Consider the following 16,653-nt stretch of genomic DNA (forward strand, 5'->3'; position numbering starts at 1 on the left):
CATCCATCCATCTCCAGAACATGTGTATGTCCATCCATCCATCTGTCCATCCATCCATCCCCAGAATATTTTTCCATCCATCCATCCATCCATCCATCCATCCATCCATCCATCCATCATTGGTTTAGGTTAGATATTAGGAAGAACTTTCTGACTAGGAGGGTAGTAGTGCACTGCGTGAGGCTACCCAGAGAAGTGGGGGAATCTCCATCCTTGGAGGTGTTTAAGACTTGGCTAGACAAAGCTTTGGGTGGGATGATGTAGTTGTGGCTGGCCCTGCTTTGAGTAAAGGGTTGGACTAGATGAGACCTCCTGAGGTCCCTTCCACCCCTTGTTTTCTATGATTTTATGACCTTGAAGCTCATCACCATAGTATCAGTACATTCCACATGTACAATACGTTGCCAGTAGACAAACGCCTGGGAGATTTAGAGTCTCCGACTTTTCACACTTCATGGTATGTTGACACTGCTCCAAGTCAAGTCAAGCCAAGGCAAGTCAAGTCACCCCTGAGGCCTCTGCAAGCATTGGGACACTGTAGATGTTGTAACAACCCTCTTCCATTCAGCCCTATGTGCTTAGAGGAGCATTTATTGTGTTGGGTTTTTTTAGTTAACATTGTTCTGCTTTGTTTTGGGGGCTATCAGATAATGATCATCATCATTATAATGCTTTTCTAATCTTGGTAGTTTGGTTCCCTTAATTATGAAAACTTTATTTTAATTTCAAGTTACATAATTTAATACTAGTTCTTCGCTATTTTTCAAGTCTTCTCTTAACTAGACCATTTATTTTAGATCTCATATGAGTCATCTTTGATAGCATTTCTCCCAGGGCAGCCAGCACTTTTTCCATATGTTGTGAGTACAACTGGTGAATTTCTTTTCAAAACATTTTTTTCCACAACAAAAAATGTCCTTTCAGCCAACGTGAACATTTGTGCAGAAAATCCCCATCCTGCTCCAAATTTTGATGCAACGCAGGAGTATTTTTTTCAGTTTAAATGTCAAATGTGATTTAAAAAATGTTCTTTTTTTTATAGTTATTAGCTGTGGCTTTTTAACTGAAATCAAACAGTTAACTGAGATAGATTTTGAAAACGGAGGGTTTTTTTTTCCATGGAATTTTTCATGGGGGGTTGGGGGAAGCTTTCACTGCAGCTTTTGAGGAAACAATGATTTTTTGTGTGTTTTAATTTTCCAGCAAAGCTATAAATGGCATTGCTTGTTTTAGCCTGATGCTAATTCCTCCCAAAATACAACCCTTTGCAATGATCTGCTTAAACCACCCCATGCAGTCACTGACCTTGCAGCTCTCTGCACTGGCTTTCCTTCGGTCTCTGAGGGCGTTAGCTTTGAATGGCGTCTGTGTCTCTCTCTTGATATAGCAGACCAGCCTTGCAGGAGACTTTATAAATCAAGCCAGTGAGCTCCCCTGGGATGTCCCCACCAGCTGGGAGTCCCTGGTGAGGGCTGTCTCTGCAAAAAACCAGTACCATGGTCTGGAGGACTGAGGGGTGGATGACAAGAGCCCCAGATTAATTCATACCTACCTGCTTCTGCTCTGTAATGCTCTGAACAATATAAGCCACCAGCTTGTAGAGATGCAAAGAGGAAGTTCACCCTCTTATCTCAAAACCTCCCAGTTTTTCTTTTTTTTTTAAATGCATTCCCTCCCCTTCCCTATCCATTTCTAACTTTCTTTCTGACCTCTCTATCCCTTATAAGTAGTTATTAGTAGTATTAGGTATTTATATTGTAAATAATGTTTTGTTAGGTTTGTATTGATTTTTACTGTTGTATATTGCATTATTATCATTTTTGTATTGATTTTTTATTGTTTCATATGGATATTGTATGGTTTAGGCCTGTGTTTGTAAGTGAACCAAAGTAATGTCAAGTTTCCATTTTGTATGTTAAGCCTCTACCTTATATTCTCTGCCTGGGCATCCCCTGTGTTGTAACTGTGTGACTGATGTACCCCTCCCATGTCAATCGGTTCCCGGATGAATGGGAGTGACTGGGAATGATTGAAATCCAATGGTAGCAGGCCTTTATTGAATGGCCTGTAATGACTGGACCATCACCTCACATTGATTCATCCAGGAACCACGGATCTCAGCCAGGAACAGAGACAAGAACCCAGCATTTGAAAGACAAAAGACCCTGCAGAACCAGCAACTCTACCATTGTACCCCACCATTACAGGCATCCAAAACTGCACATCCCTGCAAGGAGCACACATGCTGAGTACACCAGGGGCTGACCCTTGCCTGGGCATGCCTCCTGTCATTAGGGTCATACAAGGTCTTTCCCTATAAAAAAGGGCAGTGAAGACAGACCTAGTGGGAACGCCATTTCTATCTGAACCAGACCAGCTCCACGTCACGCTGCCTATCCACCCCAGACGCCCTGCTGGTAACCCCCTCTGGATAACACTGAGCTGAAGGAGACCCCCAACTGGCCATCGAGGACCAACTTTCAGTCTGGGATAGGTAGATATCACCTGCACATTTCCTCCTCCAATTTGGACTCTCTCTCTCTCTCCTCCCAGACTTCAGCCCTTATACCAAGCCTCCATAACCCCTGCTGCCATTGTGTGTGTGTGTGTGTGTGTGTGCACATGCACAATGGAACCAATAAGATATTGTGTCACCATCTCCCCTGTTCAATAAAACCACTGTCATTTGTAACCCCAAGTTGGGTTGTATTTTACTGCGCACCGGTCCCTTCCCCATCTTAAATTACAGTCTCTGTCTCTCTCTCAGCTTCCTCCCACTTTTCCCTGCCACCACTCAGCTCCTCTCTGTCCCTTCTCCATTCCCCTGCTGCAGCCTCTTGGCCCCGTTGCTTTCTGCCATCTGTCAGCCCCGCTCACACCCCTTTTTGCCTCCTCTCTGTCCCTTCTCTGTTCCCCTGATGCAGCCTCTTGGCCCTGTTACTTTCTGCCATCTCTCAGTCCCATTCCCGCCATCCACTGCCTTCTTCCCATGTCTTTCCATAGCCCTTCACACCATTTCTGCCACTTCTAGCCTCCTGGCCCCATTTCTGCTGTCCACTGCCTTTTTCCCGTGTCTTTCCACAGCTCTCCTGCTACTTTTAGCCTCTCAGCCCCACTCATTTCTGCCTCCTGCTGCCTCTCCCCACTCCCAGTGTCTCTCTCTGCCTTCTGTTTTAACCTTTCCTGTCACCCCCAGTCCTTTGGCCTTCCACTAACTTCCCCGCAGCTCCTTCAGGCTGCCCTGCAGGTTCTCAGGCAGCCGGAGCCCTTCTCCAGCTTCTGGCACTGGCAGCCCCTCTCCCGGTAGCTTCCTGAACTCCCTGGCAGTCCCTCTCCAGCACCCTTGGTTCCTGAAGCCAGCCCTCAGCTTCCTCTACACCTAGTCTAGCTCCCCTGCATGCTCTGTCCCAGTTTCCCTTTCCCTGCTTACCTTTTGGCTCCCCTGTAGCTCTGGCTTTGGTCCCAGCCTCCGGGCCAGCTTCTCTCCGGCATCTCTTCCCTGTTCTGCTGGCTTTGGGCATTGTCCTTTAATCAATTAAGTCAAATAACCTAAAGTAACCCCCAAGCCTCAGTTCTTCAGCCCAGCTCTTTCTAGTCTACCAGTTCTAACCCCGGTCCCAGTAGCTTTTACTCCCAACACTTCCACTTCCACTTTCTTACCTTAACCTTTCCCCAGGTATCCCAAGTACACCAAGCACATACATACATACACATCATAACACAACACCAGAGTTAGGAACTCACCTGTGTGTACATGTAGGTGAGTGATATGTATGTGAACTGATGTTCATATATGTCATTGTGTGCATGATATATGAATTAGTGATCCGTGTGTGTATTGGGTGTGCAGGTATTGATAATTGATTCTGGTCTAATTTTTGGTCTGTATAGTGTGTGTAGGTGTTTGAACTGGTGACAGGTGTGCATTTGCTTAGGCTGGTAATTGACTGTGTGTGTGTGTATATGTACCTAATTGATTTCTGTGTTTGTGATGTGCAATTGTACACTGCACCCTCCTGTCTAGCAAATCAATTTTGGGAGTTGGTCTGACCCCACAGGGCAACATTTTCATCTGGTCTCATCTCTCTAGGCCTGGTTGCCTTTACTGCCTGAGCCGAAGTGCATGGGACTATTGATATTGCTCTCAGCCTGGAATTTGAAACTGTCTCCTAAGTACTGCCCAAGGCATTCAGCTGGGCCCCAACCTGGAACATGCAGTAGGTTTTGTGGTGGGCCAGTAGGGGGTGCTCTTGTGTTGAGCCACCTACCTCACTGTGCCTGATCACATTCCAGACTCTGAGTGCCTCCTTGGGGGCACCTCACGTCTGGTCGACCCCTTTCCTGGAGCACACTTGTTAGCCTGGGGGTTCCACTGCCACCACCCAGGGCTCTGGACTGATTCTGGCTCTTCGCACCCTGGGAAACACAGGCCTAGTAGTTCTTAAGGGTACTTGATTCACTTCAAGAAGTTGGGATGCTTCCCTCAGTCATAAGCTCAAGTAGTGGTCTCCCTTAGTCAGCCGAACCAAGGGGACCCTAAGGCATAATCTAGATCCACTTCCAATAAGTCTCCCACACTAGGTACAAAGGAGAACTTTATTGGTTACAGAGGGTAGGGTTAGAATAGGGTAAAGGGTAGAGCGATGTCAGAGAAATCCCAGAGAGCAAACTCCCATGGCCGGGTAGCTTTGGAGGCCCGCTGTTCCTTGATCATGAGTTTGGGAGAGAGAGAGAGCAAGTTTCAGAGAGTACAGCTCCTCTCTCTCTGAGTCTCCCTCATAGCTGCTTCCCCTCCTTTTGTGCAGTCCTTAACTTATATAGCCCTTCTGACCTCATTTACCTGGTCCAATGGAGGCCAGAACCTGTTGGCTGTCGGCCAACCAATTTGAAATACATCACTAGTTGCTAGGCAGACTCTAGCCCACCAGGTAGATACCCCTCACCCAGGTAGCTGATACCTGTCACGTAGGCAGAGGGAGCAGTCTTCCCTCCTCACTCAGGAATGTATCCAGCTCAGGCTACCCAGAGAGATAGGGTAAAGGTGTGTGCCCTCTGCTGGGCCCATCCTTACCAAATTGTCACAGAGCAGAGCTTTTTGGGGGAGAAACAAAGGTGGCCTTCTGCCACAGGTTTCTCCTGTCAGTTGTGCCCATCAGGTATGAAGTGCCAATGGGAACTGAGGGCTGTGTTTCAGTTAGAAACTTTTGAGACTCTGCTGGGCAAAAGGGCTCCTGAAGTGAATCAGTTTTCTTTCCAGAGCAAGCCTGAAATAACCCATCTCAGTTTCTTGTAAGCCCTGGTGTTGTCTCTTGCACATGAAGGAACAGAGCCCCTGACAATCATAGAAACCTAGAAAATGAGGGTTGAAGGGACCTCAGGAAGTCACATCTAGTCAAACTCCCTGCTCAAAGCAGGACCAACCCCAACTACATCATCCCAGCCAAGGCTTTGTCCACCTGGGTCTTCAACACTTTGAAGGATGCAGCTTCTATCACCTCTCTGGGTAGCCTGTTCTAGTGCTTTACTACCCTTCTTGGGAGAAAGATTTTCCTAATATCCAACCTCAACTCCCCTTGCTGCAACTTGAGCCCATTGCTCCTTGTTCTGTCATTTTTCCTGGTATTCAGCCTGAAGCAGCTCTCCAGGAGTTTGTATTCATTGGTCCTGGTCTTCCCCTTTTCAACATGTCCATCAATTATTTGTTTTCAGCCGTTAAAAGCAAACTGGTAAAGTTCATGGATAACACCAAATTATGGGGGAGCATGGTCATGCTTGAGGACAGGCTGATGAAACAGGCTGACTTGGATAGACTTGCAAGGTGGAAAAGGTCAAATCCTGATTATGTTTAACATGGAGAAAAGTAAAGTGCTACATCTGGGGAGAAATAATCTGCAACACACATACAGACTTAGCAGTACTACACTTGCCAGCACCACAACTGAAAGAAACCATGAAGGTTGTGATAGACCACAGAATGAACATAAGCCACCAGTGTGATGCAGAGTGCATCACAGACCGAACAAAACACTAGCATGCATCTATCAATGCATCTCAAGCAAGGCTAAGGATGTCATCCTCCTGTTCTACTTGGCCTAAGTGAGACTGCAGCTGGAGTACTGGGTCCAGTTCTGGGCACTGCACTTCAGGAAGGATGTGGAGAAGCCCAGGGGAGAGAACAGCTTGGGTACAACATCCAGGAGCCCAGTTGGGGAATAAGAGCAGGTCAGCTAGGTTTGCATTGTGCCTGGGTAATGACCTAAAGCTACACCCTGCTGGGGTTGGATGGTGTGGTGGGGCTGCTGGTAGTCGGGCAGTCCTCAGGAAATGCCACACCAGTACCTCCTTGGTGAAAGGTGAGTATGGGGCATGAGAAAGCCTCAGCCCCCACTGCCTTGTGGGTGATGCTGTGGAGGGGCAAGAGTCCAGAGTGGGCACACATGCTTCCAGCACACATGTTTCCCCTATACTCACCACAGGTGACAAAGGCAGAGGCAGTGGTGGCAGATCCTTGAAAGGTAAGTGGGGCAGGGAAGGTGGAACAGCTATAGAGGATCCAGAGGGGGAGGCCCCTGGATGCCTCTTAACTGAGCTGGCAGGGAGTCGCACTCCCAAGCCACGTGCAAACAAAGTGTGCAAACAGGCACACTCTGTAAGGGTGTTCTGGCATTTGTACTGGCATTTGTGCAAGGTGGGTATGCAGCAGTAACCAAAAGGAGCCTCCAGCAAGAGAGAGAGGGAGATGCACAGCTCCATGGATATGGTAAGGGTGCAGAGCACAGTTGCTAGGGGTCTCACCCCAGTGGTGCCACCTAACTTGAGCTCCTCTGAGGCCTCAACCTAGATGGAACTCATGGTGGGGTCCGTGGCCCCCTGCCCCCCTGTCTGTGGGGGTGGCCTGGCAGGGACCCAGAGGCCAGTGGTGGGAGAGGGGTCTTGTGGCTCCCTCACCTGCCCCTCCTGTGCCCAAATTCGGGCACAGGAGGTGCAGGTGGGGGAGCTGAAGGCTGAGGTAAGCAGGCTATGGGGGATCAGGGCTGCAGAGGATGAGATTGACACCTATTTCTGTTCAGTGCAGAACCAGTTTTCCTGCATACAGGCCACCCAGGAAAGACAGAGGAGTGGCAGAAGGTGCCCACCAGAACCAGGGTAGCTCGGGCTAGAGTGATGGAAGATCAAAGGGAGCAGGAGGGCACACAAGCCCCCATGGCTCACTAAAAGCATCCAGGAATGTCTCCTAGCTAAAAGGGAGGCGTACATCCAATGGAAGGGAGGGACCATCACCAGGGATGGCTATACTGCAGTTGCTCGGGGATGTAGGGGGCAGTCAGGAAGGCCAAGGCAGAGATGGAACTGGGGCTAACTTCCCAGATTGAGGACAACAAGAAGTCCTTCTTTAAATACATCGGGGGTAAAAAGAAGGTTCTGGGTAATGTGGGGCCCCTGCAGGACATGTTAGGAAATTTGGTCATCACACCAGACAACAAAGCCAACATATTTAATGATTTCTTTGGCTCCATTTTCCTAAGCAGGGACCGGAACAGTCACCCCCCTGCTGGGCCCCCCTCAGGCCCCAGGGGAGGTATACCTGGGCCAAGGGTTAGTGAGGAACTACTTAGGGAACTTCTGGAGGGACTGGATGTATTCAAGTCAGCTGGTCCAGATGATCTCCACTTTAGAGTACTAAAGGAATTGGCTGAGGTCATTGCAGGACCCCTGGCACTGCTGTACGAGCACTCGTGGTGCTCTGGTGTGGTGTCAGAGGACTGGAAGAGGGCCAACGTGATTCCCATCTTCAAAAAGGGGAAGAAGGAGGACCTGGGAAACTATAGGCCAGTTAGTCTTACCTTGATCGTGGGCAAGCTGTTTGAGAAAATTATTCTGGCACACGTCCACAAGGGGCCAGCTGGGGAGGTCATGCTTAGGGGAAACCAACATGGGTTCATCAGTGGCAGGTCTTGTCAGACCAACCTGGTGGCCTTCTATCATCAGATCACCAGATCATTAGACGCAAGGGGAGCAGTGGACATAGTCTTCCTGGACTTCCGGAAGGCTTTTGTCACTGTCTCTCACCCTGTTCTCATTAAGAAACTGGGGGACTGTGGTGTCAACACCAACACAGTCAACTGGGTCGCCAACTGGCTGGAGGGCCACACCCAGAGAGTAGTGGTGGACGGGTCATTTTTGGCCTGGAGGGATGTGGGCAGTGGGGTCCCCCAGGGCTCGGTCCTTGGGCCTGCACTGTTCAACATTTTTATCAGCGACTTGGACGAAGGGGTAAAAAGCACCCTGTTTAAATTTGCTGATGACATTAAGAAGTGGGGGGATGTGGGCATGCTAGAAGGGAGAAATAGGCTACAATAGGACCTAGACAGGTTACAGGGGTGGGTGGACGAGAATAGAGTGGGATTCAACATCGACAAGTGCAAAGTGATGCACCTGGGGAGAAACAACCAGCACCATACCTACAGACTGGGGAACTCCCCTCTTGTCAGTACAGAGGCAGAAAAGGATCTTGGAGTTATCATTGACTCCAAGATGAACATGGGCCGGCAGTGTGGGGATGCGGTCAGGAAGGCCAGCTGCACCTTGTCATGTATCCACAGATGCATCACAAGCAGAGCCAAGGAGGTGATCCTCCCCCTTTGTGCAGCACTGGTCAGGCCACAGCTGGAGTACTGCGTCCAGTTCTGGGCACCACACTCCAGGAGGGATGTGCCCAGCATTGAGAGGGTCCAGAGGAGGGCCACATGCATGGTCGGAGGCAGCAGAGCAGGTCCTATGAGAGGCTATGGGACCTGAAATAGATATCCTGCCTCCCTACTGGCCAAAGATAGTCTCTTTCTTGGGTGATACATGGGTGTTTTCAATCATAAACCTTGGAGTTTGACCAAAAGTAAAAACAGAAGAGTTTAGTGTAGGTTAGGTAGGGAAGAATGTATCATTGGTTGGGGATGGACCTTTATTTCATCTAAGACCTGCAATTTTGATGAGAAGAGTGGGAAGGGGAAAAGCAGGATCTGGCCTGTAATCAACAGACACTTACTTAACTGAGTGTTAAGCCTGTCCTGAAAAAGTTTGTCCCCTTTTGTGTATGTGTGTATGCACAGATGCGTGTGTGTCTATGCCTTTGTTGCTCTCCTCTAGTTGAGGAATGCCTTGGGGACTGTGTCATCATGAGTTATAAATGCTTGCACAGTGCCTTGCCATGCAGATTGGAGATGCATGGGCAATGAGCCCACCTCTAGGTTCAGAACCAGGGGAGAAGAAGCGCCAGTCAGGGCCACCTCTGCAGAGTCTGGGGCTAGGTGAGTTGTGTGTGCACAGGGGGGTATGGAGTAAATCAGAGGCATTGATCCAGGTCTATCATTCACTGAGATGGCACTGTAAATAGAAGAGACGTTGTACTGAGCTTCTGGGCAGAGCAGCTTGATGCTTTGCAGGTGTGTGTTTTCAACATGTACATAGGAAAATAATGCTGTCGTGCCCTTGTCAGCTGATTCTCCTTGCTAAGCTCTGAATATTTCCTCTCCCTGCTTACTGCCTCTGCCTTGTGCCAGTGCTGATGCCTATGCTTAAAACAGGTGAATTAAGGTAAAAAGAAGGGCAGCAAGGGCAACTAGAATAAGCAGAAGAAGAAAGCATCTATTTTCCAGAAGACCAAATGGTATTGGCTTATTTAGCTTAGCAAAATGATGTGGTTGGCTATGTTAACAGGGGGTTGGATCTGATGATCCATGGAGTCCCTCAGAGTCCTATGGGTGTGTGTGTGTTTCTGTGTGTGTAAAAGATGTATGGAGATGGGAAGAGAGAAAAAAGGGAAAGTGGATGGAAGGGTTATTGCTGCATGTGGTAGTGATCAAACTGACCTGCAGGGACATGGCTTTCAGCATCATAGAATCATAGAATCATAGAAGTCGGGTCGGAAGGGACCTTGTAGATCTTCAAGTCTGACCCCCTGCCAGGGCAGGAGAAAAAACTGGGCTTAAATGATCCCAGCTAGGTAGGCATCAAGCCTCCTCTTAAATACCCCCAGGGCAGGAGCCAGCACAACTTCCCTTGGAAGTCGGTTCCAGCTCCTAGCCACCCTGACAGTGAAGTAGTTCTTACGGATGTCTAATCTAAACCTCCTCTCCAACAACTTGTGGCCATTATTCCTTGTAATGGGGAGGGGGGTGCTAGGGGAAACAAGGTCTCTCCCAAACCCTTCTGGTCCCCCCTAGTGAGTTTATAGACGGTCACCAGGTCCCCCCTCAGCCTTTTCTTGTGAAGGCTGAACAGGTTCAGGTCCCACAGTCTCTCATTGTAGGGTCTGCCCTGTAGTCCCTGGATCATGTGGGTGGCCTCCTCTGGACCCTCTCCATGTTGTCCACGTCCCTCCTGAAGTGGGGTGCACAGAACTTGACACAGTACTCCAGCTGCAGCCTGACCAGTGTTGTATAGAGGGGGAGGATCACCTTCTTGTCCCTGCTAGAGATGCATCTGTGGATGCACGACAAGGTGCGGTCAGCTCTGCCCACTGTGACCTTGCATTGTCGGCCTATGTTCATCCAGGAGTCAATAATGACTCCGAGATCCCTTTCTGCCTCCGTGCTCTCAAGAAGAGAGTTTCCCATTCTATAAATGTGCTGCTGTTTATGACTGCCCAAGTGCAGCACCCTGCACTTGTCAGTGTTGAAACGTATCCTGTTTTTGCTAGCCCACCCCTGTAATCTATCTAGGTCTTGCTGCAATCTTTCCCTCCTTACTAGTGTGTTCATGTCACCCCAAATTTTGGTATCATCAGTGAATTTAAACAGGGTGCTTTTCACCCCATCATCCAAATCACTGATAAAGAGATTGAACAACACGGGCCCAAGGACCGAGCCCTGGGGGACTCCGCTGCCCACTTCTCCCCAGGTTGAATATGACCCATCCACCACCACCCTCTGAGTGCAACCCTTCAGCCAATCTGCAAGGGTCTGACAGAATCGCAATCTCCACCTATGTGGGTGGAAGTGACGCCTTGCTCATGTGGATTGGATGGGTGGATGAATGGGTGAGTGGATGAGTGGGTGGCAATGCAGCTGGCTGGCTGGCTGGATGGATGGATCATTCACCCTTAGACCTGGAATACAGTTTCAACCTTGCAAGTTCTATCATTTGTATGTCTCAATGCAGAGAGAGCAGCCTTGGCTGATGGGTGCTGGCTTCCCACTATGCCCAGTTCCAACCACACCAACATCACGCTGTCAGAACTGCACCTGGTTGGTATCCCAGGGCTGGAAGCCCTGCATGTTTGGATCTCCATCCCCTTCTGCTTCATGTACCTGGTCACGCTGGTGGGGAACTGCACTCTCCTGTGGGTGATCAAGACAGAGCCCAGCCTCCACCTGCCCATGTACCTCTTCCTGTCCATGTTGACTCTCGTTGACCTGGTGATGTCCACCTCCATCACTCCCAATATGCTGGGCATCTTCTGGTTCCACTCCACAGCCATCAGCGTGGATGCTTGCCTGGTCCAGATGTACTTTGTCCATGCCTTCTCAGTGATGGAGTCAGGCTTGCTGGTCGCCATGGCATTTGACCGCTATGTGGCCATATGCCACCCTCTGAGGTACAGGGTCATCCTCACCAGCCCAGTCATTGTTGCCATTGGGCTGGTGATGCTGGGAAGAGGTCTGGCACTCATGACCCCACTGACCTGCATCATCCGGGGCTTCACATTCTGCCAGGATGCAGTGATCTCCCACTCCTATTGTGAGCACATGGCAGTGATTAAGTTGGCCTGTGGGGACACGGCATTCAGCACCACTTACAGCATTTCGGTCTCCACCTATGTCGGTGGTGTTGACTCCCTGCTCATTGCCCTGTCCTATGGGTTGATTCTCAAAGCCGTGCTAGGCCTCTCCTCTGCCGAGGCACGCCGCAAGACCTTCAGCACCTGTGGTTCGCATGTCTGTGTCATATCTCTGTTCTACATCCCAGGGCTGCTCTCCATGTACATCGAGAGGTATGGGCAGGACATCCCACCCCATGTCCAGGTCTTGATGGCTGATCTTTACCTCCTGATACCACCCATGTTCAACCCTATCATCTATGGCATGAAGATGAAGCAAATCCGTGACAAAGTGGTTCAGCTGTGCTGTCGGCCATGGAGCTGAGCCCTGTAGGGCACAGAGAGGAGAAACCAGCATTTTGTGCTCTGCTGTGATGCAAGCAATCCCATGCAGCCTTCGGCAAGTCACATAAAGTCCAGACACATGGCATATTTGTGCCAGTGTAATTTGCCTTGACCTCGTACTCTCATGAAAAGTACCACAAGGTCCAGAGTAGATACATGACCATCTGTACCAGGGCAGCTACATGCAGACGGTGCTATTAAAACACCTTAACACTAGGCAGGGGGGAACATGCCACCTTTTTCCCTGGAGCAGACAGGTACCCCAGGGTAAGCTGAGGACACATGACTTCTACACTGGTGTAATTTACACTGTCACAGTGTGACCATTGATTTTTCCCAGGGTAATTCTACACCAGATCCAAGTGAGTAAAACCAGGGTAATGGCCAGTTATGCACAGGTAGACATGTTAGGCCACATCCTATTTCATCCAATGAGGTGCCTAAGTTTGATCCTATTCCACCCTGTTCAAGTCCCTGCAAAACAGTTGGAGCCTACAGTAGTTTCATAGTTTCATAGTTTCTAGGGTCAGAAGGGACCTGAGCAGATCATCTAGTCTGACCCCCTGCCATGGCATGAAAAAATACTGGGGTCAAATGACCCCGGCAAGATGTTCATCTAACCTCCTCTTAAACACCCCCAGGGTAGGAGCCTGCACTACTTCTCTTGGAAGCTGGTTCCAGGCCCTAGCCGCCCTGGCCATGAAGTCGCGCCTCCTGATATCTAGTTTGAATCTCCCCTCTGCCAGCTTGTGACCGTTATTCCTGGTCACTCCTGGCGGTGCTCGGGGGAACAGGGACTCCCCCAGTGCCTGCTGGTCCCCCCTGACTAGTTTATAACAGGCCACTAGATCCCCCTCAGCCTTCTCTTTTGGAGGCTGAACAGGTTCAGGTCCTCATAGGGCCTGCCCTGCTGCCCCCTGATCATACGAGTGGCCTCCTCTGGACCCTCTCCATGCTGTCAACATCCCTCCCGAAGTGCAGTGCCCAGAACTGGACGCAGTACTCCAGCTGTGGCCTGACCAGTGCCGCATAGAGGGGGAGGATCACCTCTTTGGACCTGCTGGAGATGCATCTGTGGATGCATGACAAGGTGCGGTTGGCCTTCCTGACTGCGTCCCCACACTGCCGGCCCATGTTCATCTTGGAGTCAATGATCACTCCCAGATCCCTTTCCGCCTCTGCGCTGACAAGAGGGGAGTTCCTTAACCTGTAGGCATGGTGCCAGTTGTTCCTCCCGAGGTGCATCACCTTGCACTTGTCTGTGTTGAAACCCATCCTGTTCTCGTCCGCCCACTCTTGTAACCTGTCTAGGTCTGATTGTAGCCTGTTGCATCCTTCCAGTGTGCCCACATTCCCCCCACATCTTAGTGTCATCAGCAAATTTGAACAGGTGCTTTTTACCCCCTCGTCCAAATCGCTGATGAAGATGTTGAACTGTGCTGGCCCGAGGACCGAACCCTGCAGAACCCCACTGCCCACGTCCTTCCAGGTTGAGAAGGACCCATCCAACACCACCCTCTGGGTGTGGCCCACCAGCTAGTTGGCAACCCATTTGACTGTGTGGGTGTCTACACCACAGCCCCCCAGTTTCTTAATGAGAACGGGGTGACAGACAGTGTCAAAAGCCTTCCGGAAGTCCAGGAAGACGATGTCCACTGCTACCCCTGGGTCTAATGATCTGGTGATCTGATCGTAAAAGGCCACCAGGTTGTTCTGACAGGACCTGCCACTGATGAACCCATGTTGGTTGCCCTTAAGCATGCAGTCCCCTGCTGGATCCTCCTGGATGTGTGCCAACATAATTTTCCTGAACAGCTTGCCTAGGATCGAGGTGAGACTAACCGTCCTATAGTTTCCCGGGTTCTCCTTCCTGCCTTTTTTGAAGTAAATGTCTGTCAGCTAATTACTGTCTCTGAGCTTCATATATTTGTAGACTGTGAGTCAGAAGGGACCACAAAGGATCATCATGTCTGACCTCCTGTCCCTGGCAGGAAAGAGGATCGAGGTGAGATGACCCCAGCCAGGTGACTATTAAGCCTCATCTTGAAGACCTCCAAGTTAGGTGTCTTGGACCTTCCTAATGTCTAACCTAAATCTACTCTCCACTAGTTTGGACCCAGTATTCGTAGTTACTCCTAGAGGCGCTCTGGAAAATAGCGCATCTCTAGTTCCCTGTTGTCTTCTCTTAATAAACTTATAGGTGGCTACAAGGTCTCCCCTCAGACTTCTCATGTGAAGGCTGAATAGATCCAGTTCTCTCAATCTCTTTCATGGAGGCCACTAATCATGCAAGTGGCCTCCTCTGAACCCTCTCCAGATTCTCTGTATCCCTCTTGAAGTGTGGCACCCAAAACTGGACGCAGTACTTCAACTGCAGCCTGACCAATGCTGCATAGAGAGGGAGCATCACCTCCCTTGATCTGTTGGTCATGCATCTGCTAATACATGACAAGGTGTTATTGGCCTTGTTGGTGGCCTCGTTATACTTCTGGTTTATGTTCATCTTGGAGTCAACTATGACTCTAAGATCCCTCTCAGCTGCTGAGCTGCTGAGGAGGTCATTCCCCATCCTATAGGTGTGCTGGGGATTCCTCCTCCTTAGGTGGAGTACCTTGCATTTGTCTTTGTTGAATTGCATCCTATTACATTCCACCCATTGATTCAACCTGTCCAGGTTGGCCTGTATCTGATCTCTGCTCTCTGGTGTGTTAACTTTGCCCCATAACTTGGTATCATCTGCAAATTTGGAGAAGGTGCTCTCCACACCATTGTCCAACTCACTGATGAAGATATTAAATAACACCGATCCAAGGACTGAGCCCTGGAGAATCCTACTGCCCACCTCCTTCCAGGCCAAGAACAGCCCATCCAATGCCACTCTCTGGGTGTGGTCCCTAAGCCAGTTGGCCACCCACCTCACTGTGTAGGCATCCACTCCACAGCCTGCTTCCCTGTGAGAATAAGATATGAAACTGTATTGAAGACCTTCCTAAAATCCAGGTAGATGACATCAGCCTCAGATCCTGTGTCAAGGCATTGTGTGATCTGGTCATAAAAGGCTATAAGGCTTGTTAGGCAGGATCTACCTGTGATGAACCCATGCTAGTTTCCTTTCAGCATCATTTCACTTGCTGGGCCTTCACAAATGAACTCTTTGATGATTTTTTCCACTATTTTCCAAGGCATAGAGGCAAGGCTGAGTGGCCTAAAGTTACCCGGCTCATCCCTGCTCCCTTTCTTCAAAATGCGGACCACATTGACCCTTTTCCAGTCCTCAGGGACCTGGATGGAGAACCATGAGAGCTAAAACAGCTCTGCCAGTGGCTCAGCTGTGACACTGGCCAATTCCTTCAGTACCTGTGGATGGAGGTTGTTGTGCTTTCCCAGGCCTATTCCTTGTTTCCCCCAACCAGCAAATGATTTGGCATGTGTAAGCATGCCTCCTTTATGGATGTACTCTCTGATTTCTCAGTCAAGCCTGACATTGTTTCCTATTTCCCTGACACCAGGCAGAGGCTCCTGCCTGTCAGGCTGACCCCTGATGTGGTCCCTGCCTGCCTGTCAGTCCCCATCTACTGACTTTTTGTCTTTGATGGGTAGGACCTCAGGGCAGGGACTGTCACTTTGCTCTGTGTTTGAGTCTCCTGAACCATTGGCACCTGGCTGGGGGCTGACATGCCTCAGCATAACTGCAGTGTGACTAAAACTCAATGGGAATCAAAAGCACTGTCATTATTTTTCATTTTTGAAGCCTCCAAAGTGCTGCTGTGTGCACAGGGTCCCAGGCCATGAGCAACTTGAGGAAAAGACCAGAACTCTCTTGAATGCTTGCAAAGTTGCTGGAACACGGAGGGTCCCACCACAAGCAGATGAACAATGGGAATAAACAGGGAGCCTGTGTGTGCAAAGGCTGTCTGGAGTTGAGCACAAACTCCCTTCCCCAGTGAGCAGCCACTTTGGTTACAGATGCATTCAGAGGTGGATCGGGGGGGCGGGGTGTTCAGTGATGCGTTTGCACCCCTATTTGATTCCTGCACCACCTGAACTTTAAAATTATCTGCCTGGGAAGGGCAAAGGGATTTCTTCGCAGACAGCCCTGAGGGAGTCAATTGACTTCATGGCTCACTGTAATCTCCCTGCTAATCACTCTTCACTCCATATGTGTTAAAAACCTTCTCCCCTTTTTAGTGGTCTTGATGTTTCATTAACCAACCTATGCTTTCTTTGTTAATGTTGCTATCTTCTTTGCCATTCCTGGCCCCCTCCCCAACACATCCAGGTGCCACAAGAAGAGGAAGGGGGTAAACTGAGGCAAGGAGCCAATGGGAGCTCGGTATCTGAAAATTGCTCCTTTAGCTGAATTGGCAGGCAGCTGCTATTTGGGGCTGAGACCCAGGATTCAAATCCCAGCCAGAACACCCAATCCTCTTCTCCTCAAAATCCTTTCCTGGCCTACCCCACCACTCCACAGCTGCCCTCACCTGAACCTCTGC

The 16,653-nt window shown here is 49.7% G+C and overlaps 1 protein-coding gene across 2 annotated transcripts; it reads left to right on the top strand.

Annotated features, from left to right (window-relative positions):
- Positions 1–6,067: 6,067 nt before the first annotated feature.
- LOC149875605 (olfactory receptor 52K2-like) lies at positions 6,068–12,140 on the top strand. Of its 2 annotated transcripts, XM_090031796.1 has the most exons (3): positions 6,068–6,080; positions 8,402–8,420; positions 11,204–12,140. In XM_090031796.1, exons 1-3 carry the CDS (start codon positions 6,068–6,070, stop codon positions 12,138–12,140), a joined length of 969 nt encoding a protein of 322 aa, XP_089887922.1. The 2 variants fall into 2 exon arrangements, with proteins under 2 accessions (XP_089887922.1, XP_089887923.1); XM_090031797.1 differs by lacking the exons at positions 6,068–6,080; positions 8,402–8,420 and having other exon boundaries at positions 11,196–12,140.
- Positions 12,141–16,653: the final 4,513 nt, after the last annotated feature.

Source organism: Crocodylus siamensis, chromosome 1, assembly GCF_052110815.1.
Source record: "Crocodylus siamensis isolate JL-2025a chromosome 1, ASM5211081v1, whole genome shotgun sequence".
Classification (NCBI taxonomy): Eukaryota; Metazoa; Chordata; order Crocodylia; family Crocodylidae; genus Crocodylus; species Crocodylus siamensis.